At 56.3% G+C, this 25,890-nt stretch overlaps 2 protein-coding genes across 2 annotated transcripts in view; one reads left to right on the top strand and one right to left on the bottom strand.

The window, feature by feature from the left end:
- MACROD1 (MACRO domain containing 1) overlaps window positions 1-25,890 on the top strand; it is a 176,250-nt gene that overhangs the window by 53,287 nt on the left and 97,073 nt on the right. The window lies entirely within an intron of this gene.
- Window positions 3,556-17,996, bottom strand: FLRT1 (fibronectin leucine rich transmembrane protein 1). Its single transcript, XM_011993458.1, has 2 exons — window positions 17,385-17,996; window positions 3,556-6,531 (listed from the first exon to the last, which is right to left on the bottom strand). Exon 2 carries the CDS (start codon window positions 6,480-6,482, stop codon window positions 4,458-4,460), a length of 2,025 nt encoding a protein of 674 aa, XP_011848848.1. The 5' UTR covers window positions 6,483-6,531; window positions 17,385-17,996; the 3' UTR covers window positions 3,556-4,457.

Here is a 25,890-nt window from a genome sequence, read left to right as displayed (position 1 = left end):
CTAGGACCTTTCAGCGCCAGCACTGGGGAGGGACCCCCACTTGGCCTCTGGAGCACCAGTTTCCTGAGTGACGTTGGACCCCGCCCTAGCACACCCCCACTTTACTGAAAGGGAAACAGAGGCCGTATTCTCACCGAACTGTCTTTCCCTGCACCTCTTGGAAAATATCTCCCTGACCGCCTCCTCGGCTCTCTGCCTGGCTTTGTTCGGACAGGGCTGGGCTGGGCTCAGAGGGAGGGTTTCCTGGACCCCCAGGGGAAGGAGGAGACCCCGTGCCTGCATAGAGGGAGGGAGAAGAGGCACAAGGCAGGTGTGGGCTTTGGGCTTTGGGAGAGTCAGCTTGGGCCCCTCCCAGCTGCTGCCATCTTCCCAGGTACTGTCCCCTCCCCTGCCAGCGTCACCCAGAGCCAGGAAGGTGCAATGCCCCAGCTCTTGGCTCCAGACCTGCATCCCGGCCCTGGGTCAGGGAGACCCCTGGCTGCCGCATGTACCATGTTAGCATGGAGGTGGTCTAGCAAGCCCCAGCCTATTTAAAGAAGATGGAGGCTGTGGCGGGAGGCCGTGGGGAGGGGGAAGGAGAAAAGGGAAGAAAAGCAGCTTTTGATGCACATCATGTCTGCGGAATTGAGTATGACTAATTAATAGATTTTATTTTTAGTAATCTCTTAAGCATTCCATACGTTGGGCCCCACGCCTGAGCTGAGCTTACAAGAGGCCTCATTGGCAAAATGCAAATGATTCCCGGCCTGCTGGTGCCTTCTCTCTCTCCTCCCTTGCCTTTTCTTTCCTTTCCTTTCCTTTCCTTTTTTTTTTTTTCTTTTAAGGGGAAATTTAAAGGAAGATTGCCATGTAATAGAAAAGACATTCCAATCACTACATCTAATTACCACGAAGGGTAAACCACTTAACCAAAGAAGTGTCGTGGGCTTTTTTTTATCTTTAACTTTAAACCTGCCTTAAATGCCACAAAACGTACTCATCAGTGCTGAGGCCGCTGAGGTTGTTCTGGTTACTTAGAGGCTGTGAGGGTCAGCCCGGCCGAGGATGTTCCCTTGGAAATGTCGGCTGTGCACGGGAGCCCGGGAGAATTTAGACAGGCCCGGGGGAAGGCAGGGTGTCCTGAAACATCTCCTATCTTGTGGTGTGAGACCAGCTGGGAAGAGCTGGGCCAAGAGGGGATGGGGTTTCAGAACGGACCTAGCTTCTGGCCCCCTCCCTGGCTGAGGGGGCTGTGATACAGCAGATATTTGGGGGCTTGCTCTGGGAAAGCCCAGAAAGGACCCTGGGAAGGTGTCAGGATTGCTGAGGGGCAGAAAAGATGAGAAAGTCAGCTCTAGAGCTGGGTCCCAGGGCCCTGACTGGGTGGAGCTTCCACCTTCATCCGCACTTAGAGCTCCGGGGGCGGGTGATCCCTGCAACGAGGCAGGCAGGGTCTGGTAAGAGGGGTTGAGCCCCGCGCTCGCCCAGTTAGTGCAAGAACCAGGAGCAGGAGACTCGTGTGGTCCTGGGGCCCAAGGAGCTCCTCTGGGGCAGCTGCCAGGGATCCTGCCTGCCTGGGCCCACTCTGTGCAATGCGGGGGAGGAAGGCTCATCACCTAGGCCTTGTCTGGGAGGGCGTGGCTGGGCACAGGCTGGCTCCCAGCTCTGCCTGCTGTCTAGCACTAAGTCCCCCGCACTCCTGCCCCAGCCCAGCGGGACCTTCCCAGGCAGCTGTCAGTCCAGGCCACCTACTGTCCCCAGATGCCTTCCTAAACACTAAGGGCATGACCTGACCTGTCTAGGGTAAGGAGAGGAGACAAGGGGACCTAGGTGAGGTGGGGACAGTGTGCTGGCAGCACCGTGTTGCAGATGGGTGGCACTTGGGGGAAGGCAGTGATCAGAGTGGTGCCCTTCAGGGAGGGGGGGCTCATTTTAGAATCAGCAGAGACCTGGGACTTCTGTCCCCCATGCCAACATGGCACACCTCGGGCACTCTCTCCTCCCAGACAACCCAGGTGGGCCCTTCTGCTCGTCTCAGGGCGGGGGGGGGCCGTGGTCCACAGGGAGGGCCTACTTTTTTTTTTTTTTTTTTTTTGCGATGGAGTCTCATTCTTTGCCCAGGCTAGAATGCAGTGGCACAATCTCAGCTCACTGCAGCCTCTGCCTCCCTGGTTCAAGTGATTCTTCTGCCTCAGCCTCCCGAGTAGCTGGGTAACAGGCGCCCGCCACCACGCCCAGCTAATTTTTGCATTTTTAGAGAGACGGGCTTTCACCATGTTGGCCAGGCTGGTCTCAAACTCCTGACCTCAGAAGATTGCCTTGGCCTCCCAAAGTGCTGGGATTACAGGCGTGAGCCACCGCGCCCGGCCTGGGGCTTTTACACAGACCTGACATTAAGGCCTGGGGAAGTTTCTCTCTTGACCTTATTGTGTGAGAAAATGATTCAGGCAGGAAAAGGAAAAACACGTCTAGTTTCAAGTGAAAGGTGCCCACGCTGCTTGGCTGTTCCCCAGGGCTGAGGAGTGGACCTGTTCTGTGGGCAAGCTCCCCCGGGGCCGTGCTGGGAACCTGCACCCGTCCTTCCACTTTCCACGTGGCTGTTGTGTCCGCTCCTTTCAGCCTCATCTCCTCACTGAAGGCGCCGGTCGGGCCTTTTAACGGAACCCCTGCCCCGCTGCTGCTTCTGCCTTTGCTTTCGCACGGCAGCGGAGGCCGTTTGAAAAGAGCACCACCAGGCGCTCCCAGCCCTCTCATCCTCCTGCCCTCGGACCAGCATCTCCTCTTTGACGTTCCTTTTCCTCGGCGCAGAACAAGCAGCACAGTGACAGATGGTGACCCGGGCTCCCCGAGTACTGGGACGCAGGCTCCACTCTTCCCCCCTCTCCGATTCGCTGTCATTATTTCATCATCGTTTTAATCTCATGGCTCACCACACTGCACTGTCAGTTGATAAATGAATGATAGCGACATAGATTCCAGAGAGAGGAAATAAAATCTTAACTCTTCTGAGGGCCCCAGCCAGGGCCCTTTTGGAGGCTGGCATTTTTAGAAAGAGATCTGGCCTCTCCCTCTCAAGAAACAGAGTCCCAGGGGTGGGCCCAGCTGAGTTTTCTACGTTCAGGGAGGGACTGCCGTCACCCAGGGCTTTTTTGAGAATTTTTATGTCTCTTTCTGGGCTTTGTTTGAGCAGCCATGGAAACCAATAGGTCTAATCAGCTGATATTAAAAAAAAAAAAAAAAAATCCCTGCGCTAATTACCCGTCCTAGGAGGGAACATTCAGCACATGGTAAATGCTCCAAAAGTAGCTGTTAAGGTGATTGCACGTGGTGGGGGAGGGAGATGAGGACACTGGAATCAAATAAAGCTTTTATCTAGATCAGAAAGGACAGCAGCCCAGCGCTGGCCAAGCTGAGCTAGGGTGGAACTAGAAGCCCCTGCTGCGACGCCTCCCTAAGCCACCCGTCTGAGACATACACGCCTCAGCCTTTAGGAACAGCAGTAGCCCCCAGAGACCAAGTCTCTTCCCCCACCTCACTCCCATCCCCAACACACCGTCTACTTACTCAATGATCTCTAGGAGAAAGCAACACTTTCGCAATTCTATTGTCTCAGGAAATGGTAAGAACTGACCCAAGGAGAACGGTAAGGACCGTGCATGTGGCTCTGTCTACCCATCTGTACTTAGAGACACTGCGACAGGGATAGACAGGCAGACAGATGCACCTCCAGGTGGCGGGGAAAGCTACGGCTTCCGCGGGGGCTTCTACAGGAGAGCGTGGTGCATGGAACTGAAGAGGGCTTCAGCCTAGGGAAAAACAAGTTTGTTTGTTTTTTAATCAACTACATGATTGTTCAAAGAATGCAGTGAAAGACGCCATGTTTCTGCAAATCTGCAAGGGAAATGGTATGGAATGAGCCAGGGGAGAGATTTCAGGTCCGTATCTCCAGGGCAAAAGATCTTTTCTTCCCTCTCTCCTTTGTGAGGAGCCTGAAAACCTTCCATCGCGTTGCCAGCGAGTGGCCAGCAGCGGGAGAGCTGCGTGGGAGCTTTGAGAGCCGGCTGCTTCTCCCTGGCGGTTCCTTTGTGACGGCCCTGAACAGAGCATGAGGTGTCCACAGATGTTGTACAGGTAGTATCCTTCCAGTTCAGGAGAAAAAAAAAAAACAACAAAAAACCCAACCCAGCCCTTCCTGTGATATTATTTTTAGTCCTTCCCTCCCCAACTGGTATAACTCGGTATAAATTATGTCTTCAACAATGTCGAATTCCCCCTCCTGCCTTCTATTCTTTAAAAAAAAATTGTCACGGTTGTGTTCTACAAAATCGTCAGCCCTCCCCAAACTTTGCTTTCTGCGGGGGAAAGTCATCCGTGGAATTTCTCTTCCTTGCTCTCTCAGGTTGCAGCAGGCTGGGCAAAGCCACGTGGCCATGCCAGGGCAGCTGAGGCTGGGGCGAGGCAGCCCAGGTGGGCGGGCATCATGTGTAGGAGTAGTCTATGTCGGGGATGCCACCGTCCCGGTAGCCCCGCGTGGTGCCGTAGCCAATGGTGTGCGTGGCCTTGCAGAGGCTGCTGCCGTTGGAGGGGAAGATGGTGTGGACCACGTACTCCTCTTTGGCGCGGTACGGGTTGATGGGCAGCATCTGCAGGCCAGGCCCACGGATTTCCAGGATGGAGTTGTCCTTCTTGGTCCCCGACTCCATATAGTCATCCTTTTTCCTGCTGCCCCGGTTGTAGGCCCTCTCCCGGGTCAGCAGTTCGCCAGCTTGGTGCACGTACCAGCAGATGGCCCCCAGGACTAGGAAGAGGAAAACCAGAGCCACGGCCCCACCGATGATGCCCGCCAGGGGCAGGCCCACCATGGGGCCGGCATTCTGCTCCTGGTTGAGCGTGGTGGTAGGGCCGTAGCTGTCAGCCGTCTCTGCCTTGGCACACACGGGTGTCTCGTCAGCTACATAGGCATTACTGGTCTCCATGGTGACCATGCAGATGATATAGGTTGACTTGGGCTCCAGGGCCGTCAGCAGGTACTCTGTCTTGTCCCCCTGCACCAAGGTCTCTGTGATGGAGCCCACGGCCGGGCTGTGGCCCAGGCGCAGCCAGCTGAGCCGGAAGGAGGAGGCGGGGAGCGTGGCCTTCCACGTGATGCGGATGGAGTCTGCTGTCAGGGCCTTCACGTGGATGGCCAGGGTCTTGGCACCATCACCCGTCGCCATAGGGTAGTCAATGTTGGAGTCGGGGATGCGCAGCCCTGGCCTTTTGGCCTTAAGGGTAAACAGGGAACCCTGGGGCGTGGTGGCGGAGGCGTGGTTGCTGGCCGTGGTCTTGGCAGCCGCGTTGGCCACGCCACCCTGCGACCCCGTCTCAAAACACTCGTCCATCTCGCTAGTGATGTCCTTGATGGCCATGCCCCGGACCTTCTCAGGGCCCTGGCACATGAGGCCCCGCACATTGACCACGGCCGCCCGTGCTTTCACCCAGTCCCGCAGCCACATGAGGTTGCAGCCACAGAACCAGGGGTTGTTCCTGAGCAGCAGCTGGGCCAGGTTCCCCAGGTCGTCGAACAGGCCACGGGGCAGCGTGGTCAGGTTGTTGTTGGACAGGTCCAGCCGCTCCAGCTCACGCATCTTGGCCAGCGTGTTGTAGGGGATGTGGCTGATGGCGTTGTCCTGCAGGTAGAGCTTCTGCAGGTGGGCGCTGGGCAGGTTGAGGGGTGGTGCGGCCAGCGAGTTGCGCACCAGCGAGAGCTCTGTGAGGTTCTGTAGGCGGCTGAAGGTATCGTCCGCGATGCGCTGGTTGGCCAGCAGGTTACCGTCCAGCACCAGGCGCCGCAGGCTGTTGAGGCCCTTGAAGGCATGCAGCGGGATGGTGGAGATGCGGTTGTCGTCCAGTCGCAGCTCCTCCAGCGTGTGTGGCAGCCCCGAGGGGATGCTACTCAGGTGGTTCCGGCTCAGGAAGAGCAGCTTGAGCTGTTTGCTGTCGGCGAAGGCGTCCTCCTCAATGCTGACGGTGGACACAGAGTTGTCATCCAGGTGCAGCTTCTCCAGCAGCGGGATGCGGGCCAGCGAGTCCCTGGCGATGGTGCGCACGTTGTTGTCCTGCAGGTGCAGCTCCCGGAGGGAGCGGGGCAGGTTGATGGGGAACTCGTCCAGGTCATTCTCGTACAGGTAGATGACCTGCACGTTGACCTTGGTCTTGAGGTCCTGGGGGATGCCGGCGTTGTTGATCTGGTTGTTCTGCAGGTAGAGGGTGGTGGCGTCATCAGGGATGTCTGCGGGGATGGAGGTGAGTCCCCGGTCGTTGCAGTAGATGAAGCCGTTGTCACAGCGGCACACCGAGGGGCAGGTGGTGCTGTCGATGACCTCCGTCAGGAAGGCGATGAGCCCGTAGCAGAGGAACAGCCAGTCCCGCAGGTCCATGGTGGCCGTGGTCATCATGACGGTGGCTGTGACAGTGGCAGTGGTTGTGGTGGTGGTGGTGGCGGTGGGGTGTGCCACCACCATGGTGGATGGCTGGGGGTGTCCAGCCCCACCTGGCCTGGAGCCTGAATACCTGCAAGGAGCACAGGGCGGGGTCAGTGAGAGGGAGGAGGCGACAGTGACCCCAGGAACGAATCGTGCACCCCTCCCGCCTGCCAGCCTGCACAAGGGGTGGCCAAAGTCAGGTCCTGCGGGGTGCGGTCAAGCTGGAGGAGCGGCCTTTGTGCCAGGTTTATGCCACAGGTGATTGCTCCCGCCAAGGTCAGAGTCTAACAACATCTGGCTAACGTTAAATCGTATCGGGAGCCAAGAGGTTGCCCATTAATGAGACGCACGCTGCCACAGCCCTCCTGAAATGTGATCCGGAGCCTCGGGGAGGTTAATTTAGTGAGAGCCATGCGGCAGGTTTGGTTTCTTCTCTCAAGACTTCACATAAAGCCAGTCTTTATGGCCAATGCTAAAGGTACCAGTCAATATGGATGGGATGGATTTAGGGCGTGTTTTATGGATTCACAGCCGCTGTTTCCCTGGCACCGCACGAGGAGCAGGCATTGCTATCTGGCTCGGACCCAGGGTTCAAAAGGAAAGCTTGTTTCTGGAAGGCCCAGGAGCTCAAAAGGGGGGCGTCACCAGAACCTGCGAGAACGAAGCTGTCAGTGCCATCACTGGCGAGGAGTGCAGAGCAGGGAGCTTCATTGTCTGGTGTTAAAACAACATGTCCTGTTGTCACTCGTACATTCTACAGACAGAAGAATGAGGTGTCAACAGAATCACTTTCTCATGTATTTACAGAAATCTCTTTTCATCAGAGGTGCCTCCCTGGCCCTGGGTTTCGAGTTGTGTGGGAAATTGTCCCACACCTTGCCCCTTTCTCAAATCATAAACAGACCGTTTTTTTTTTTTTTTTTTTTTTTCCTGGAATAGCTGAAAGTTTAAAGGAATGAGACAAATAAAAGGAGGGAGGCATTTGTACTCTGAGGGAATTGGCTGGAAGGTGTAATTTCAGTTTTCACAAATGGAAAAATTGCAGCATAGATTTTTCTTATATTATTTTACTGTTCATAGTGGTAAAAAAAATCAATTAAAGAGAAATTATCTTTCAGTCTCAGTGAGGAAGGTGTCTTCATGCAGCCAGCAAAAGTCTGCTGTAAAACGCTGGGTTCACGGAGGCTTTTCAATGATGGGACAAGATGGTCTCTCAGAGCCTGAAGCCCCAGCCTGGGAGGGCAGCCCTGGTGTACACAGCAGAGCCGGCACCTGCCCACTGAGCCAGCAAGGACCTTACTTCCATGCCCCAGGGACTGAACACCTGTTTCTCAACCAGGCAAAACTTTCTGTCTTCTCTGTCCTTCTCTATTCCTGGCTGCTTTTTCTTTCCATCACGCAAGTTACTCTTGCAGGACCCAGCTCAAATGTTACCTCCTCTACTAGGTTTTCCTGGGGCCCCAGATAAAGCTTCCCTCTGTTCTGCCCATCCATCTGTCCACCCACCCATCCACCTACCATCCATTCATCCATCTGTCCATCATTCATCCATCCATCCATCCATCCACCCACCTAACCATCCATCCATCCATGCATCCATGCATCCACCTGTCATCCATCCATCCATCCATCCATTCTGGCATGCACCTGTCCATCCATCCATCCATGCATCTACCTGTCCATCCATCCATCCATGCACCCACCTGTCCATCCATCCATCCATCCATCCATCCATCCATCCATCCATCCATCCATCCATCATGCATCCAACAGAGCTTTATTGAGAATCTACTATATTCCAGGCCCTGTTGTAGCCACTTGGGATTCCTTTCTGATGGGATGGATGGTAGCTCAAACTATAATAAAGACTTTGCTGAGAACTTTCCTAATATTTAAGTCATTTAACCCTCCCAGCAAACATGAGGTCAGTGCCCTTAATCCCACTGAGCAGATGAGAAAACTGAAGCTCAGAGATGTTAACTTACTCAAGACTACTTGAGAACCAGGTAGGAGGAACCTAGGCCATCTGGGGAGGAGGCCAGAATCTTGGCAATCTTGAGGCTGGAGCACTCTGTGGGTTGCAGGTCACACTGTTTGGTGACTGGTGTTTTCATGTCACCAAACTGCAAGGGCAGGGACTGTGGCCAAGTGTGGCTTTACATCAGTGGCCACCCGACGACAGAATGGGCCCCACCATGGTGAATGCCTCTGCCACTCACCCCTGCACACTCAAAAGCTCCCTTTGCACTTACAGGGTCTCTGCCCAGACAGCCACCACAGTCATCAAGGTGGCTGCCAAGGCCCTATGCAATCCTGTGTGGCACCCCCATTGGCCTTGTCCACTCCATTCCCCTCTCACTGACTGCAGCAGCCAGGCAACCCCTGGTATCCCCAGGGCCCTGGCACATGCTGTGCTGTCTGCCCAGACAGCTCATCCCCAGATCCATGCCTGCATCTCCTTCTGGTGAGGCCTTTCCTGGGCACCCTATCAAGAATTATAACTCCCAGATACTCCTCTCGGTTCCTTGCTTACCTATAGTATTTACCACCAACTAACACACTACATGTTTTATCTTTTTTGTTTTGTTTTGTCTTGTTTTGTGTTTTGAGATGGAGTCTCGCTCTGTCACCAGGTGTGAGTGCCATGGAGCCATCTTGGGTCACTACAACCTCCGCCTCCCGGGTTCAAGTGATCCTCCTGCTTCAGCCTCCTGAGTAGCTGGCACTACAGGTGCCCACCACCACGCCTAGCTAATTTTTTGTATTTTTAGTAGAGACGGGGTCTCACCATGTTGGCCAGCATGGTCTTGGTCTCTTGACCTCGTGATCCACCTCCCTGGGCCTCTCAAAGTGCTGGGATTACAGGTGTGAGCCATCGCTCCCGGCCCTTTTTTGTTTTCATTGTCTGTCTCCCCACTAGAAGGTACTCGCTATAAGGGCAGGGATTCGTGCATCTTACTCATGGTGTTTCCCACGTGGCAGATGCTCACTAAAGATTTCAAAGGAGAAACTGTGATGGACTTGTTCTGTAGATGAATGAACGGGGGCACAGAGACCTGCCCATGGTCCCCTGGCAGGAGGAGGTGGGGTCTGGATTCCACCCCAGGGCTGTGTGGCTGCAGGACCCCAGTGCTTGACTCCAGATTGCTGAGGGCTGTGAGTCCCTGGCCAGCCCAGACACAGTCCTGCGGCCCAGGCTGAGCATTCTCAGACCTTCACGGAGGTACCCACTCTCCCGTGAGCCTCCTGCTTCCTTTGCCCAGGGCCATCCCAGGTTGCCCAGGCCCTTATCTGACACCTCACCTTTCATTACATCGGGAACTGGGAAGGACACTGGCCCAGATCGTGGGAGAGGACGGGCTTGGAGGCCAGGACAGCATGCAGAGCTAGACACATCAGCCTCCAGAGGATAATGAAAAGCCTAGGCGGTGGGGTGACCTCTCTGGCCAGACCTCACCCACTCCCCTTCACAGGCAAGGGTGCAGAGGTTGCCACCTACACACAGGTCCACAGCCCTCATTTCACAGCCCAGCAGCCTGAGACTCAGAGACAAGAGGGGCCCAGCCAAGGTCACAGTCAGCCCAGATTTCCCACTGCACGTCTGTCCCTTCTGCACCGAGCTAGGCCCATGAAGGTTATGGAGCCGGAGGTCCTGCCTCAAGTCACTTATGAGCAGGCAGGTAGCACAGGGCAGGTGCTAGAGACAGGAAGACACAGGCCTGCTCACAGGTCACCTTGCCTCCGTCTCCAGGGTCAAGTCTGAGTCTAGGAGCACCTCTGCCAGGGGCCCCCCAGCATCTGGCTGGAGGATTACCCCCCTCCCTGGTCTGTTGGCTGATGACTCCTGGCACAAGGGATACAGGTGGCCTTTGTACTTGGCTGTTCCTGAGCAGTGCCCTAAGTAGGGGGCAAACTTGTAAGGCAAAAGCCAAGGCAAACCACCGCATTCCCTGGCACGGACATCTGTTCCCAGTGCCCGCTCAGCTCATGGCCACGGTCCTCAGCCTCCAGAGGCCTCAGCATCATAATAGAGTCTAAATTGCACCTTTCAGAGATGCTTGATAGATAACCAAGAAGCATTTGGGAGGCAGGGACCCAAGGCCTTTCTGCTCCACTGTCTGTGGGCCTCATCCATCTTGGCCAGAGGCTCCCCTGCCACCCCCCGCCCCCCAAGGCCAGCCCGAGGCTGAGCCCTCTGGCTACAGGAAAATAGGGCGGGGCCAAGGGGTGGCGAGGAAGATGGCACACCTCACCAGAGGAGTCTTTAATTGCCTGGGTGCCTGGCTGCCTTTTTATTCCCTTGTTGTGTGTTTCATAGTTTATGCGGCCATCAAATTAAACTGGTAAATCGCCTGTCTTTTATGGGATCGCTTGTCGTCCTTGCGTGGATCCCTCAGACTTCAGCGTCGTATGAGTTACGACCTGCCAGCTCCATGACTGACAGCCGGATCCTTGGCGGGCCACGGGTGGGGGAGGGGAGCAGTGGGATGGCTCCGGCTGTAGGTATCCAGGACTCCCCCCGCTTAGCTGGGGGCCCTGGGGCATTATTCTTGGCATTATTCTTGGCTCTATCAGTCCTTGGCCCCTGCCAGCCTCCAAGACAGAGAGGCCTGGGTTCAAGTCCTGCCTCTGCCACTTTCAGGTCATGTGATTTCTTTTTTGAGACAGGGTCTCACTCTGTCACCCAGTCTGGAATGCAGTGGCTCGATCATGGCTCACTGCAGCCTCGACCTCCCTGGGCTCAGATGATGCTCCCACCTCAGCCTCCTGTGGAGCTGGGACCACAGGCGTGCACCACCACATCTAGCTAATTTTTGTATTTTTTGCAGAGATGGGGTTTTGCTATGTTGCCCAGGCTGGGCTTGAACTCCTAGGTTCAAGCAATCCGCCCACTTCAGCCTCCCAAAGTGCTGAGATTATAGGCATGAGCCACCACGCTGGGCCTCAGGCTATGTGATTTTGAGCAAGCTGCTTGCCCTCTCTGAGCCTCGATTTCCTCATCTATAAATGTGGTCATAATAGGGGCCCTTACATGGGAACTTACAATTCAGGGTTCACTGACATTTTATGTGCAGAGTACCCCCCCCCGAGTGCGATCTGGATGCCCCTGACGCATCCAGTTTAAAAGCTGCCACAAATCTCTGCCTCCCCAGACACGCGGCCTAGCTTCTGCAGTAGCTGCTTGTCTCTGTCCTCCATGCTCCAGTGGCCCGTTCTCTACTCCCCTGCTCCTGGCTGCGCCTTCAGGACAGGCTGACCCCTTATCAGCCTCTGGGAAGTTGAGATGTTGCCCCCCCGCCCACCTCAAACTGTGTGGGTGCAATCCTGCCCCTCCCCCAAGCCATGCTGGCAGCCTTGACCCTATGTCTGGGCCGCACAGAGCTGGTGGATGGGGCCATCAACTGTCCCCTCCTATGGGGCCGTGTCAGCCTCCTATGGGAGGCCCTCCAAGCTGGTGGCAGGGTGGAGGGGTTGGGAGAGGTAAGAGGGTTTTAAATGGGCCTTTGTCATCAGGTCACCTAGTGGCCAGAAATAGTTTCTTACCTCCTCCACGCCACGCTCACTCCTACCCCTGAGAAGTCCTGAGGCTTCTCTCCCTCCCCTCTCCGCTCCCTCTGCAGCCCTCCCCAGAAGCTGCGCTCATGGTGCATTAGACCCTTTGTGGAGCACCTGCCCAGTGTCACGAGTGGGGAGAAGACAGCAGCTTCCCAGGTTTCCCAGGTCTAGGGGAGCAGTAGGGAAGCTGAGTGTGGGTGTCTGCACCCAACTGCAAAGCCTTTACAAGCCACTGACACCGAGCTTCTTCCCCACCACTTGCGGTGGCTTATGGCCGACTGTCTGCTGCTCAGCCTTTGCCGGGGACCCCGCTGCTGGCTCCTGGCCCTCATGGAACCTGGGGATGCTATTTTCTATTCATAGGCATGTCCCAGGAGCTTTCGGAAGCCAGCAAGGAAACAGCTCACATCCCTGTCTGGCCTCGCTCCCGTGTGTCCTCTTTCACCTGCCCCATCCCTGGGATGGGGGCATCTCAGGCAGGGCCAGGTCAGGAGAGGAAGTGTCCTGCATGCAAACTCTGTATGTAGGAAAGACAAGCACATGCTCACGTGCATGGATGCTGGTCACGTCTCCCCCACCCCTACTCACCCCTCAGCCTCCTTCCTGCCTACCTGCCTGCCACTGTCCTTAGGAATCTGGCTGCCCGTGTAGCCTGGCACTGGTGTGTGGCTGCTGCAGACCCTGGGGTCCTCTGGCTTTTCCCTACTTCCCAGCCCCCAGGTAGGGTCTCTTGCAAGGGTCTTTCCCCTGCCAGTCCCTCCCTTCGGCAATAATTCCTGTGTTTCCCCTAAACCTTGCCAGGCCTTCAAGTCCTCACTGAGAATGCTGTGCAGGCAGACTGTGGGCAGAAGCAGTTTCTCAGCTCCAGAGCAGGAAGGGCCAGTGGGACCCCAGTCCCACCTCCCACTAGACAGGAAGCCCCACCAAGGCACAATCATCTCCAGCTCTGTGACGGGGCTTCAGCAAACCTTTGTTTAAATTAATGAGAGACCCCACCTTCCTGGGGGCTCAACTGCAAACAAGACAGTGGGAAGAGGGCCAGGAGGTAGACAGGGCAGGCCGCTGCCTCCTGGTGCTCAGGGAGACCCAGGGAGAGCTCCCCTCCTTCTTCCCAGGAAGCCCCTTTCCTGCGAAGGCAAGTAGACCTGGGGCCTGCCTGGCTCAACCCAGCAGCTCAGCCTACTGTGGGGTGGCCTTGGGTCTCAAGTCTTTTTTTGAGACAGAGTTTCGCTCTTGTTGCCCAGAGTGGAATGCAATGGTACGATCTTGGCTCACCACAACCTCCATCTCCTGGGTTCAGGTGATTCTCTTGCCTCAGCCTCCCGAGTAGCTGGGACTACAGGCATGCGCCACCAAGCCCAGCTAATTTTGTATTTTTAGTAGAGATGGGGTTTCTCCATGTTGGTCAGGCTGATCTCAAACTCCCGACCTCAGGTGATCTGCCCGCCTCGACCTCCCAAAGTGCTGGGATTACAGGGGTCTCAAGTCTTTATCTGCAAAATGTGGCCATAAACTATCTACTTCCCTGGGCTCTTGTGGAGATAAAGTAAGGTTTCTTTCAATGCTTAGCAGAGTCGTATTCAGAATGAGGGGACTATTACTGTTACTAGCAATGAGCCGTGCTTCCCCGAGCCCCAGACATGAACTGCAAGAAGAGAGGGGAGCCTTGAGTTGTGTGAATGAGGCTTTTCCAAGCCCTAGTTCAGGCAGATGCCCCAGGGACTGCAGGCCCACCAGAGGCATCTCCTTAGGGCAGGGGCTAGATGCCATGGCCCTCAAGGGCTTTCTAACTCCAGCTCCCACCAGGGCAGGGTGCCAGCCAGCCACACCCATCACCCCAAACAACTTTGCTCTGGATCCCGTCCACTGGTATCATTTAGAGCTTCTGATGCATGGGGGCTGGGGCGGGGATTCTTTTAAGACCTAAAGTTAATTATTTTTCTAATTTCATGCTGCATGCATTATGCATCAGCTGTTATCACTAGCGGTAATTGCAGACAGGTATGCAAATCCACTATAAATGCACCTAACTGCATAGGCCGTCTGGGCGGTGCTGGTGCCAGGCGGCGGGATGTCCTGAACTTCAGAGAATGTAAATCGCTTTAAAAAACAAGACTTTAGAATTGTGTCTTAGGAGGTTAATTATATTGATAATAGTGTTCGATATTAAACCATTCAAGGCCAGGAGGGGGTGGGGGAATGAAAGGAGACACGTGTAATTTTGTTCCTTTCTCTCTTGGCATTATTTAATAAGATGCGCCTACACCTGATGTTTCTGTCTGTCTGTGTCCATTTTTAGTAAAGCTGCCTAAACTGAGACTTAATTCCTTTAGGAAAGGGAAAAAGAAAGCCCAGTGGGCTGGGCGAGGTGGTTCCTTGTAATCCCAGCACTTTGGGAGGCTGAGGCGGGTGGATCACCTGAGGTCAGGAGTTCAAAACCAGCCTGGTCAACATGGTGAAACCCCGTCTCTACTAAAAATACAAAAATTAGCTGGGTGTGGTGGTGCGTGACTATAGTCCCAGCTACTTGGGAGGCTGAGGCAGGAGATTCACTTGAACCTGGGAGGCGGAGGTTGCAGTGAGCTGAGATTGTGCCACTGCACTCCAGCCTGGGTGACAGAGTGAGACGCTATCTCAAAAAAAATAAATAAATAAAAGAAAGCTCAGTGGAGTTTCAGAGTGAAGGATAGGGGCTAAAGGTCTTTATTTTGGGGGGCGAGGAAAAGGAAGAGCAGCAGCACCAGCAGAGCTGGGGACAGTCCCCAAGAACAGGGCTGAGGCTGTGGGCTCTGCGCTGCTTCCCTCCTCAGCCTCCTTTAGGATCCTGGGCCGCAGCAGAGGGCCTGGAGAGGAGCAGTATGACTAGGAAAGGCTGGTGATGGGCGACACTCACTGATCCTAGATCAGAGGCTTGGCACTAGGCTCTGAGGGCAGGGCCTCTCAGGGGCTGAGAACAACCCTGAGAAGGTGGGAGGCAGGTCCTGCTCCGTCATCAGTTTACGGATTGCCTCCTCCCCCTGGAATGTAAACTCCTACAGTTAGGACATGGTCTGCCTTGTGCCTGGCATGGAGCCTGGCACAGAAAGTACTCAGTAAACATCTGATGAATGAATGAACAGGGCCACCAAAAGGGAGGCCCCTGAACCTAGACCCAGGGCCGGGTGGTGGTAAAGAAGAGGGAGGCTGGCCTTCCTGCAACCCACCCCAGGATGCCATGGTGACCCAGGGTGCCCTTACCACAGCAGCCCAAAGAGGCAAAGGGAAGGGTCTGGATTGTGCCACAGATGGCAGAGGGGTGGCCACAAACCCAGGCCTCAGACTTGATATCCGGAGCTCTCCCCTTCCCAGGTCTCCTACCACCTGTCTCAGCTGCCCAGTGGGACCTCTGTGGCCCCAAAGGGAGACTCTTGGCCGTCCCTACTCACCCCCACTGATATGGATGCTGGCCTGGCACTGCCCAGCCGCGTGTCTGTCTCCAACTATCAGAGGTGAGCCTCACTTTACTACAGAGGCCTTTTCCCCTCCCGCCCACCCCACAGATACACACACGGATGGAACTCGCCACTCAGGACCCTGGAATCATGAGATAAAGGACCTCAGTGATTGTCTGCTTTTTGCAGATGAGGAAAATCTGAGGCTCCGCATGGATGAGACAGGGTGGAGACAGAGCCCTCCAGCAGCTTGGGCAGCCTCCCCGCCCATCTCCTGGGGCCTTGGCGCCCAACTCTAACCCTTTCCCAGGGGTTTGGCACAGGGAGGGTGCTAGGGTACAGTGTCCCAACTCCAGCGGGGTCTCACGGGGGCTGCTCTTCTCTACCAGCAGGTCCGCAACCCCTCACGCCTGTGGGCTCACTCACGCCTGTGGGGCCACTCACGCCTGGGGGGCCACTCATGCCTGTGGGGTCACACCTGTTAGCGTTAGCAGTAGCTAGCAGGGCTGGGTGCTTGAGTGTTGGGCACGTCAGAATGCTCTCGCCAGCTGGCCACAGCCTGTGTGGAGGGGAGAGGCTGCATCCCCAATGCAGAAAGGGGAGGCACGCAGGGAGGGGCAGACTTGTCCAAGGTCACACGCTCACAACCAGAGGGCCAGGCCCCAACCCAGGTCTGTCTGCCCAGAGCGTTTGTTCCTTGCCTCCCTTTGCACAGAGCCACTGAGCAGATCTTCCATGGCAGCAGGCCTGGGGGGCAGCAGCTGCTCCCCTCCAGCTTCGCTACAACCTAGGAATGACCCCGAAGCCCTCCTAGGGACTGGAGGGGCAGTAGGGACCAGGGTTGGGCACTGGGAGAGGAGCAGCTGGGAGCAGAAGGGCTGCAGGGCAGGGGCCCAGCTCAGGCTCAGGCGCGTTTGCGGCCCCGCTGCCGGGCTGGCACACTTTTATAATAAATAACAGCAAATAGCCCATCCGCAGGGCATCTTTCACGCCGGTGGCTAATAACACGGCTATTAATGCCCCCGCAGACGGCGTGCACGCTGTGCCGCTCTGACGAATGTCCCAGGCCCTGGTGCAATCATAAATCAACCGCTCTCCTGAGGAAGAGCGTGGGAAGTGTCATTTTCCATCTTGGTAATGAATTGGGGCCTCCCTGTCCTGCCCAGGGCACGGTGGCTTAAGGTTGCCTGGGATTTGTGTTTTCCGAGGTGAGGTGTAGCCTCCCCCTCCGGTCTCCGGGGATCCTTGGAGGAGTCAGCTCCACCTCAGTGGGAGGGAGCGCTCACCGCCTGCTGTGTGACCCTTGGGGCACTCGCTGCCCTTCTCTAGGCCTCAGCTGGCTCCTGTAACCAACAAAGAGGCTGAACTGGAAGCCAGCGCAGACAATGCCCAAGGGCCAACAGGAGCAGGACCTTGGGCAGTAGCTTTGGATCAGCCCCACCCTGGGTCCCCGGCCAGACAGCAGGTAGCAGACCCTGCTACCCAGACAGCAGACCCTGATGTAGACTTGTGGACTCCCTCCCGTTCAAGGGCAGCAGGCACCAGGGAAAGTAGCCTAGGTTACCAGAGCTCCTGCCCACCACCCACCAGGCCTCACTGCCACCACCGTTAGGGAGGGGGCTCAAAATGAGATTTCCCCACCCCACTGCAGGACCATTTACTCCAGGAGAGGCCACGCCGTTACATCCCAGGTCCAGCTGCTGGATAGAGCCCAGCAGCACAGGGACCACCAGGTGGCAAATGATGCTTATGCCGGCAAGCAGAAGCCGCCAGCTGCGTGAACTGCGTGAGTGGGTGGATGGGATGGAGCTGCAGACCTGTGGAGACCCGTGGAGCTCTGGCCGGGAAAGGGGTCTTTGGAGGGCGGGACCCAGCTGTCTGGGCGTGAGGAACCCTGGGCCACCCTGGAGCCCTTCCGAATTCACATCCCTCTTCCCTCGTCCTTGGGCCTTACCTCCTTCGTCGCTGCAGCCCAGGAGCCCTCTGGGTCCGACGAGTTGCTGGTCTGAAGGCCCACGCCAAAGTCACGAAGCCGCAACTCGGGACACTGTGAGCTCAGATGGCGCTCACATTCCCGGCCCCGTGGTCCTACCAGGCCTTGCACCACTAGGGACACAGACCTCAGACCCGGGGTGACTGGGCAGTGCTGGGGCACCCCAGGGCACAGAGAGGGGATCTGGTGCCTCAGTCTTCTGGTCTCCTGGGGTTCAGATGAGGCTGCGGGCCACAGTCAGCAGCATCCTTGGCACCCTAGGCCGCGGGCGCAGCTGGCTTCTCCCTGCAGAGTGAGGGTCCTGCGCACAGGGGGTACAGGGACACCCCTCTGGGCCCCAGGACTCCTGAGGGTGGCCTGAGGGGGTTCCGACTCCCTGTTCGTCGGGCATGCCCTGTGGCCTGGCACCCAGCCCCGAGCAGGGTGGCCTCTGCTGCTTGCTTGACCTCCACAGCCCTTTTCAACTCTTGCCCTTTTGTCTGCAGGCCGCCACCTCTTCTGAAAGGCCTCTGCGTGGCTTTTGGCTTTTACCCCCTTTTGGTTTACCAAGGCTTTTTTTTTAAATCCCTTTAAGTCACTTGGCAGAATGGGCTGGGTGCAGAGAGCGTTCTTGCATGACAGAGCTGAGAGGGAGCCACTCTCCAAAGGCTCCGTATTCCTGTCACTCAGGCTGCGTCTCCGGGGGGAAGGAGGGGTCCATTACCCCGCTGAGGAGTTCAGATGTTCACGGTGGGGCTGGAGCTGCTGACACGTACAGCTGAGCTGTCAGGCCCCCACATGCCCTTCTTTGGGAAGATGCTTGGGGGGCGAGGGCCTCAGTCCCGCTTGGCTGCTCCTGTTTGTAGAGGTTTCCTTGCTGGGAAGGTAGGGAGGATGGGTTATTCCCGCTTCACCCCCTGGTCTTGTCTTTCCAAAAAGGAATCCATCTTCTCGCCCACTGCCTGCTTCCTTACCTGCCAAAAACAATACCAGTGATTAAGCCCAGAGACATGAGGGACCGCATTGGGACAGCATCCATCAGGGCCACTGGGCTGCAGCCCCCTTTGCTTTGGATCCTGTTTTTTTTTTTTCTTTTTTGAGATGGAGTCTCACTCTGTCGCCAGGCTGGAGTGCAGTGGCGCGATCTTGGCTCACTGCAACCTCTGCCTCCTGGGTTCAGGCGATTCCCCTGCCTCAGCCTCCTGAGTAGCTGGGTCTACAGGTGCAAGGCACCACACCTGGCTAATTTTTTTTTTTTGTATTTTAGAAGAGGTGGGGTTTCACCATGTTGGCCAGGATGATCTTGATCTCCTGACCTCATGATCTGCCTGCCTTGGCCTCCCAAAGTGATGGGATTACAGGCATGAACCACCGCACCCAGCCTGGATCTGGATCCGGTTTTTTTTTTTTTTTTTAAATGCCACTTGCCCGTGAGCCGGGGAAGGGCCTGGGGTTATTCTCCCCATCTCCTGCCTCTTTCCAAATCCTGACAACAGTTGGCTATGCATAGTGCCCAGCCTTGCAGCTACCTGGTTTTCCCTCCCTGGGGGTGGAAGGACTGGGAAGAGAAAAATGAAGTTTTTGGAGCTCCTGGCCGTGCAGGGCCACCCGCCCAGCCCAGAGCTGGCTCCAATTCCCCCAGCACCTGCTCTTCTTGCTAAATGTCATTCAAAAGCTCCAACTGGACCGCCATGGCCTGGGCTTCCAGAACAAGCACTGCCTTTCCCCACCATGGGAAGCAGAACCATCAGGGAACTGGGGAAGTTGGGTCTCCATGTTCCTGGCCTCTGTCCGGTGCCCACCCCACTTCCTAGGTGGGGGGTCAGTCCTCAACACCGGCAACCGCCCTCCCCTTCCGCACAGACGGAGGGCAGGGCAGGCTGTTCCAGAATCCAAAACAAAAGCCCGAGCCCTGCCCAGCACCTCTCATTAGTGCGGCATGTGGAAAGGCCATGGTGCCCTGGTGTCCGTATTCCCCCTGCAGGAGCCCCTCTTTGGAAAAGGGCTTTTATTACACATCTGAGAGTGCTCGCTCTGGTTTGAAATCAGATCCAGATGGGCTCAGCTGCATCTGGGCACTTTTCTTTGTAGGGCCTAAGGTGGCTGATTTGAGAAATGCTTGTTGGAGGCTGTTACAAATACAAACAGGGATATTGGGGTTCATGTTTTAATAAGCCCAGCACCCAGATAGGGGGTGGCTGCCCACGGGACTCACAGCCTGGCAGGGAAGGCATTCGGGAAGGGTGTGTGCCAGCCAGGTGGTGTGCAGGCTGAGACTGATGGGGTGGACAGGGTGGCGGGGGGAGTTTTCTTGGGACAAGCTGCCCTAGGAGAAAGGAGGTTTCAGAGCCAGCAAGCCCCATGGGACATCGATTCTGAATGGCCAGTCCCTGGTGAATACTACAGGTGGGGCACAGGCCCTGGAAGGGGTGCGGTGGGGCTTACGCAGGAGGGAAGATGAGGACAGAGTCCCTGTGTGCAGGGGGGGAAGGCGGCCGACTCCAGCACAAGCCCTTATTGCTATTACCACCCGCGTGATTTCATCCAATTATAAATTGTAATTTCTCCATGAAAGCGAAAGATGGAGAAAGTCCAATGAGGTCATCTGCCTCCCTGGCCGGGGCGCAGAAATTGTTTTATACCAGTGGGGGTGGGGCAGGGGCAGCAGGCTTCGGCATTTTGAGAGGATGACGGCCGTGTCCTGGGAGCCTAGAGGCTCCAGCCAGCCGTGGCCGCTGCCTCCCGATAAAGAGAGAAACCACTGAGCTCTGCTTTTGAAATTAAGAACCCAAAAAGGAGGCAAGTTCATCCCACCGGTGTGTTCGCCTCAGACCCTTCCCATAGCTTCTCAGCTTTATCCTGAGAGTGTCCCATAGCTGTCAGGATAGAGGCAATGCTGCTACGGTAGTCTCCAAGGGCCCTGCCCAGCCCACCCGCCGTGTCTGCCACTACTGCCCACTAATGCCCTGAGCTGGCTCCAGCCTGGCCCTTCACTGTACTGTTCCCCTTCTGTAAGAATCCATGCAGACGTCATCCCTCCCTTCCTGCAATGGGCCACCCTCCCCTTGGCTTGTGTGGTCCTGTGAACCATGACAGCAATGACATAGCATGAAAAGAATTGTCTCCCTGGCTTCAAGGGAGGACCTGAGGCTGGATCCCCCAGCGTCTGGCTCAGTGCCTTGCACACAGTTGGTGCTTAATAAATGCACTCGGCGAACTTCCCATCTGCTTCCTCATTTAGAAAACCAAGGCACTAAGTGAGGCTCTTGGTGCCCATCCAGCTTTGTATGTCCTCAGTCCGCCTTCCCTGCTGCAGCCCCCACCCCCACCTTCCCTGGGGCCTGCAAAGCCTCCTGGAACCCCAGTGCTGGGATACTGGGCTCCTCGGCATCTGTGCCCTTGATGAGTGGGGCCTCTCAGGCTTCTGGGGTGTGTATTGGTTTTCCAAGTGAGTCTGGCTGGCAGTGGTTGGGAGGTGTGAGCTCTCCAGCAGCACTGTGGCTCTTCCCTTGTGTGGGTGCATAATGATGATCATTAGTAGCCACCTGCATTCACTGAACCAAAGGAGGCCCAAGAATAAATATGTAAATGCGTGCGCCTGGCAGACACCTCCCGCCAGAGCCACAGCGCCCCCAGTGGCCACCCTCCTGGCTCGAGTGAGTGGAGACCACGCCGTGTGAGGTTAGTGGTTACACTCATCCCCTTGGCCTCCCCTGTTCCCACAGGCTCCAGGTCTGGTCTCCGTGCTCAAAACCAGTAAACCATTTTTTGAGTCAACATCATAAAAGCTTCCATTTTGAGTAAAAGTACTTTGAGATGCTTACACAATTCTACTTTTGTTATCATCAATAACATCACCACTGTATTAAAAGAAATTTGAAAGGAGGGAGAGAACGCCAAGTCCCCAGTCTCACATCTCTGCATTACCCTCTGCATTTTGGCTGAATCTGCCCATACATATATGCCAGGGGACAATGCACCTTGTCCTTTCCCAGTAATTTCTGCCTTGCCATCTTCCCTGAGCTTGGGAAGATAGCATGGCTAGCAGGTCAGGGAGGACCACTTCCATTGTGTGGACTAAGAAGAGGGAGTAGGACTTGTCCAAGGTTATACAACCTGAAGCAGAGTCAGGGCCTCAAACTCCAGGCCAATTTCCTTATGGCTACACTACTCCTAGACAGCACAAGAGAAACAGACCATCCACCAAACACTGCACTGAGGGGCCCTGGGCTTCTCCCGAGGCTCTCTTGTGTACCCCTCCATCCATACATCCCTCCATCCTTCCATCTCTCCCTCCATTCCTCAATCCCGCCATCTCTCAATCCCTCCATCTCACCATTTCTCTATTCATTCATCCATCCATCCATCCATCTATCCATTCATCTCTCCATCCATCCATCCTTCCTTCTCATTTCTCCATTCACCGATCCATCTCTCCATCTGTCAACCCATCCATTCATCTCTCCGTCCATCCTTCCATCTGTCTCTCCATTCATCCTTCCATCTCTTCATCCATCCATCCCTCCATCAATCTATCCATTCATCTCTCCATCCATCCTCCCATCTCTCCATCCTTCCATCTCTGTATTCATCCTTCCATCCCTCCATCTCTCCATCAATCCATCTATTCACCTCTATCCATCCATCCATCTCTCCATCTTTTCATCCATCCATCCATTTCTCCATCTATCTCTCCATCTGTCCATTCATCCATCCATCTCTCCCTCTCCATCTGTCCATTTCTCCATCTTTCCATCTACCCATCTCTCCATCCAGCAAACATATTCTGAATCTAGTCATGCTCCAGGCATTGTACAAGACATTGGGGGTCCAAAGAGATGCCCCCATCCTCCAGTGGGGAGGGCACTGGTTTTCAGAGGGCTACAATCTGAGGCGCACACAGGGCAGTGTGGGAGCCAAGAGCTTTGAAGATGATGATGCTGTGCTGTGGTTCTGGGGTACTCCCATGTCATGACAATCACACATGAGCTCAGTGGCCATCCAGAGGGGGGCAGGTCTGGCTGGGTTTTCCCTTGACCACCTGCCTATCTTCCAGAGCCACTGCTCACCCTTGGCCCTCAGGGCTTCCTCCCGAAGTAGAAACGATCCCCAAGCCCTCAGCTTTACAGTTCATAGCTGCCTTAAAGATCAGAGCTCTCTGATATTAATTCCTATATTAGCAATTAGCCCTCCTGTTTCATTTCAACCTTTGGCTCCTAGGGATGGATTTTTATGTATGTGTCATTAATCAGATGACTGGTATGTGCTGCTAGAAACCCAGGTGGGCTTTATGGCTGGCGACTTAGCGAAGTGGTGTTTTAAATGAACAACATGCCTGCCCCCTCCCTGGGCAGAGCTGCCCTGTGGCAAAGAGGGCAGAGTTTAGATCATTGTAAGCAGGTCAGAGCTGGTGCGAGCTAGGAGACCCAGGATTTTCTTTCATTTTGGACTTCCAGGCTGAGGTCAGCATCTGTATCTGACCTTTATAGATGAAAAGACTCTTTGTGACTCAAACTGGAGTTTGTTCCATGGCTGCTGACTTCCCCCTACCAGGATGGCTGTCCACAGAGCCCGTTCCTTTTTTTCCCATTGCAGAGAGCAGTCTGGGGGCTGCTTATTCCCTCTCTCCCGAGGGCACTGGAGACAGAAGGCTGCGGGCAGGGAGAGCATTGCTGTCTGGGGGCTAGGACCACTCCTGTAATGGGCTCAGCATGTAGGGAGTAGGACGGGAAGAACATTTCAGGCTGAGGGAACATCCTGTGTGAAGGCTGGAGGGCTTAGTACAATGAGAGGTCAGTGTCCCAGAGCTCTGAGTGAGTGGAGGGCCGTGATCCGAGCTGAAGCAGGGCCCGGAGCCTGGCTTTGGGGGTGCTCTGAATGCTGTGCTGAGGGGCCTAGTCTTCGTATGAGGGCAGTGGGGAGGCCGTGAGGGTGGCCAGGCATGGAGGAGTGTGACCAGACTTGCAGTTTAGAAAGAGCATTCTCGCTGCTGCATGGAGACCTGGAAGGTGCCCAGGTGCACAGGAGAGGACCAGTGAAAAGCTGGAACCGCACCATCAGGAAAAGGGGCGGGGACCTGGGCTGGGGACCTCACGCAGTGAGGGGTTGAAGGGAAGGGGCCAACTTGGGAGTCCCCCGGGCTTTACTCCCTGAAGACAGGCCTGGGTGCTGAGTGGGTTCCCACCTCCTTCTCCTCACTGGAGGGCAGCTGAGTGCTCCTGGGAGCACCATCAAGAGAGCCATGGACAGCCGGCTTGCTGTGGGTTCCGAGCCTGGTCCTGATCTGCAGCCCGCAGCCCCGGGCCTTAGCAGGAGCAGGAAGGCCTCTGGAGGCTGTGCCTTCTGCTCTGTGAGATGGGCCCACCCCATTCCCTGCCCACTCTCTCCTGGCCCCCAGGCTTGGCACCACTGCATGGCACCCGAGTAGCAGGGTGAGAAGAGGCGGAGGCGAGAGCCTGCTTGTGTGGTGCGAACCCTCCCAGCCTCCGCTCTGCTAATTAAACCATCTCCTGACAAAACCCAGACTTTCAGGGTATTTGCAAGAGTGCGAGCCAGGCCGTGGGTGGCTTCAGGAGTCTGTTCCGCCCGGCCAGCAGGCCTGGGCCTTTGCCAGCGCCCACCCTCAAGATGGCCATCAGAGAAACTCAGCAGGCAGCGCCCAGAGCAGGGCCCTCCAGGGGTGCGGGGCCCACTCGCCCGGGACGGAGCTTCTCTTGCCACGGGACATCTCCCCTTCTTTATTCTCTTCCTTCCTTCCCTTCACACGTGGGCAGCTGTGGCCAGAGGTGGCCTGGGAGTTCACCCATCCCCTGGTGCTCAGTTGGCAGAGAAGCCCAGCAGGCCAAATTGGGCACAGACCGTAGCCACCTGCCGCTCCCTACCTGCCCCACTGGACCCAGCAGTCCCTCCCTGCACGGTCTGGGGGGTCTGGAGGCCCAGTTCTGCCAGGCTCAGGGTGCTGCAGAGGGGAGGGCTCCCTAGCTGAAGCTGCTGCCCTCACAGTGCAGCTGAGCAACAGGGGACCTAGAAACGGCTGCCAGTGGGCACTGCCGTCCCCGGGCAGCAGGGAGACAGGAGCACGCAGGCGCCTGAAGAGTCCTCATCCGCCTGGAGTGCTCTTGTGCCTTTGAAATCTCCTCCCAGCAAGGGCAGGCAGGAATTCCTGGGCCCAGACGCTGAGAGAGTGGGTGAGGGGGAGACCAGCAAGGGCCGCTCACACCCAGCTCACTGAGGGACAGGCATTGGCTCTCAGCTCTGCGGGGGGAGGCCCTCGAGGGGACGCAGCCGGCAGTGTGCTTGGAGGGGATGGGGACACAGCAGCCCCGCACAGGCCTGCTCTCATGCTCTCAGGGAGGCACACTGCAGCCGGAGCCTGCCCCTTCACAGAGCAACTCTAGGCACAAAAGGAGACAGGGCAGGGTGCGGTGGCTCACGCCTGTAATCCCAGCACTTTGGGAGGCCGAGGCCGGCGGATCACTTGAGGTCAGGAGTTTGAGACCAGCCTGGCCAACATGTTGATACCCCCGTCTCTACTAAAAAAAAAAAAAAAATTAGCTAGGCGTGGTGGCAGATGCCTGTAATTCCAGCTACTTGGGGGGCTGAGGCAAGAGAATCGCTTGAACCCAGGAGGTGGAGGTTGCAGTGAGCCGAGATCGTGCCGCTGCATTTTAACCTGGACAGCACAGAGAGACTCAGTCTCAAAAAAAAAAAAAAGGAGGGGACAGGAATGACCGCTTGCCTGCCTGCTCTACCTAGCAGACCTCACTGTGATGCATTGCCCGTGCCCATTAGGGCCTGTGTCCAGCCTAGAGGAAGCTCAGGGGGTGATGAACCTGGCGCCACCAGCCAAGGCCGGAACCTCTTCTTTCAGGAAATTGGCCTGCTTTTGTCGGCAGAACAGTGGCTGTTCGACCCCCTGCCTGCCCGTCACAGTGCTCTTGGCTGCCTCTTGGCCGAGGCAGGTGGTGGAGCCGGCAGGCAGCCCTGGTCCGCTCCTGGCCTCCAGAGTCTGGGCACTCTCACAGCGTCTCCTGGCAGCCTGGCTGTGAAATGGGCCCCGCGCTGGAGCTCTCGAGCGGCAGTTTGAGGCAGCACTGTGCTGACTGCAGCACAACACATCCTGTAGGCTCACGGGCCCCCGGGGGTTGGGGGACCACTGCTGGAGACTCCCCAGGGAGAAAGCTGAGGAGCTGTCAGGGAACCCAGGCTCTGCCCAAGGGCCATCAGCTCCCTTCCTCGGCTACCCCTTCCCCAGACCCTCCCCGCAGCCTCGCACTCCACCATTCAGGTCTCGACCCCTGACTTGGAGCCCCTCCTGCCCTATTTCAGGAGCCCCCTGCCCACCTCCTTCCAGGGCTCTGTGTTAGTGCTGGGGGTCCAGTGTGCACCCTCAGGAACTGGCAGCACCTCCCTCCGCCTACTGCATCTAGAAACCCAGCCCTCCTTCTCAGACCTCCGCTGTGAGCTGGGGATTCCAGGCCGCATATGC

The sequence above is a fragment of the Mandrillus leucophaeus genome, unplaced genomic scaffold, assembly GCF_000951045.1.
Source record: "Mandrillus leucophaeus isolate KB7577 unplaced genomic scaffold, Mleu.le_1.0 Scaffold43, whole genome shotgun sequence".
Classification (NCBI taxonomy): Eukaryota; Metazoa; Chordata; class Mammalia; order Primates; family Cercopithecidae; genus Mandrillus; species Mandrillus leucophaeus.
This window is presented reverse-complemented; position numbering and strand designations above follow the sequence as displayed.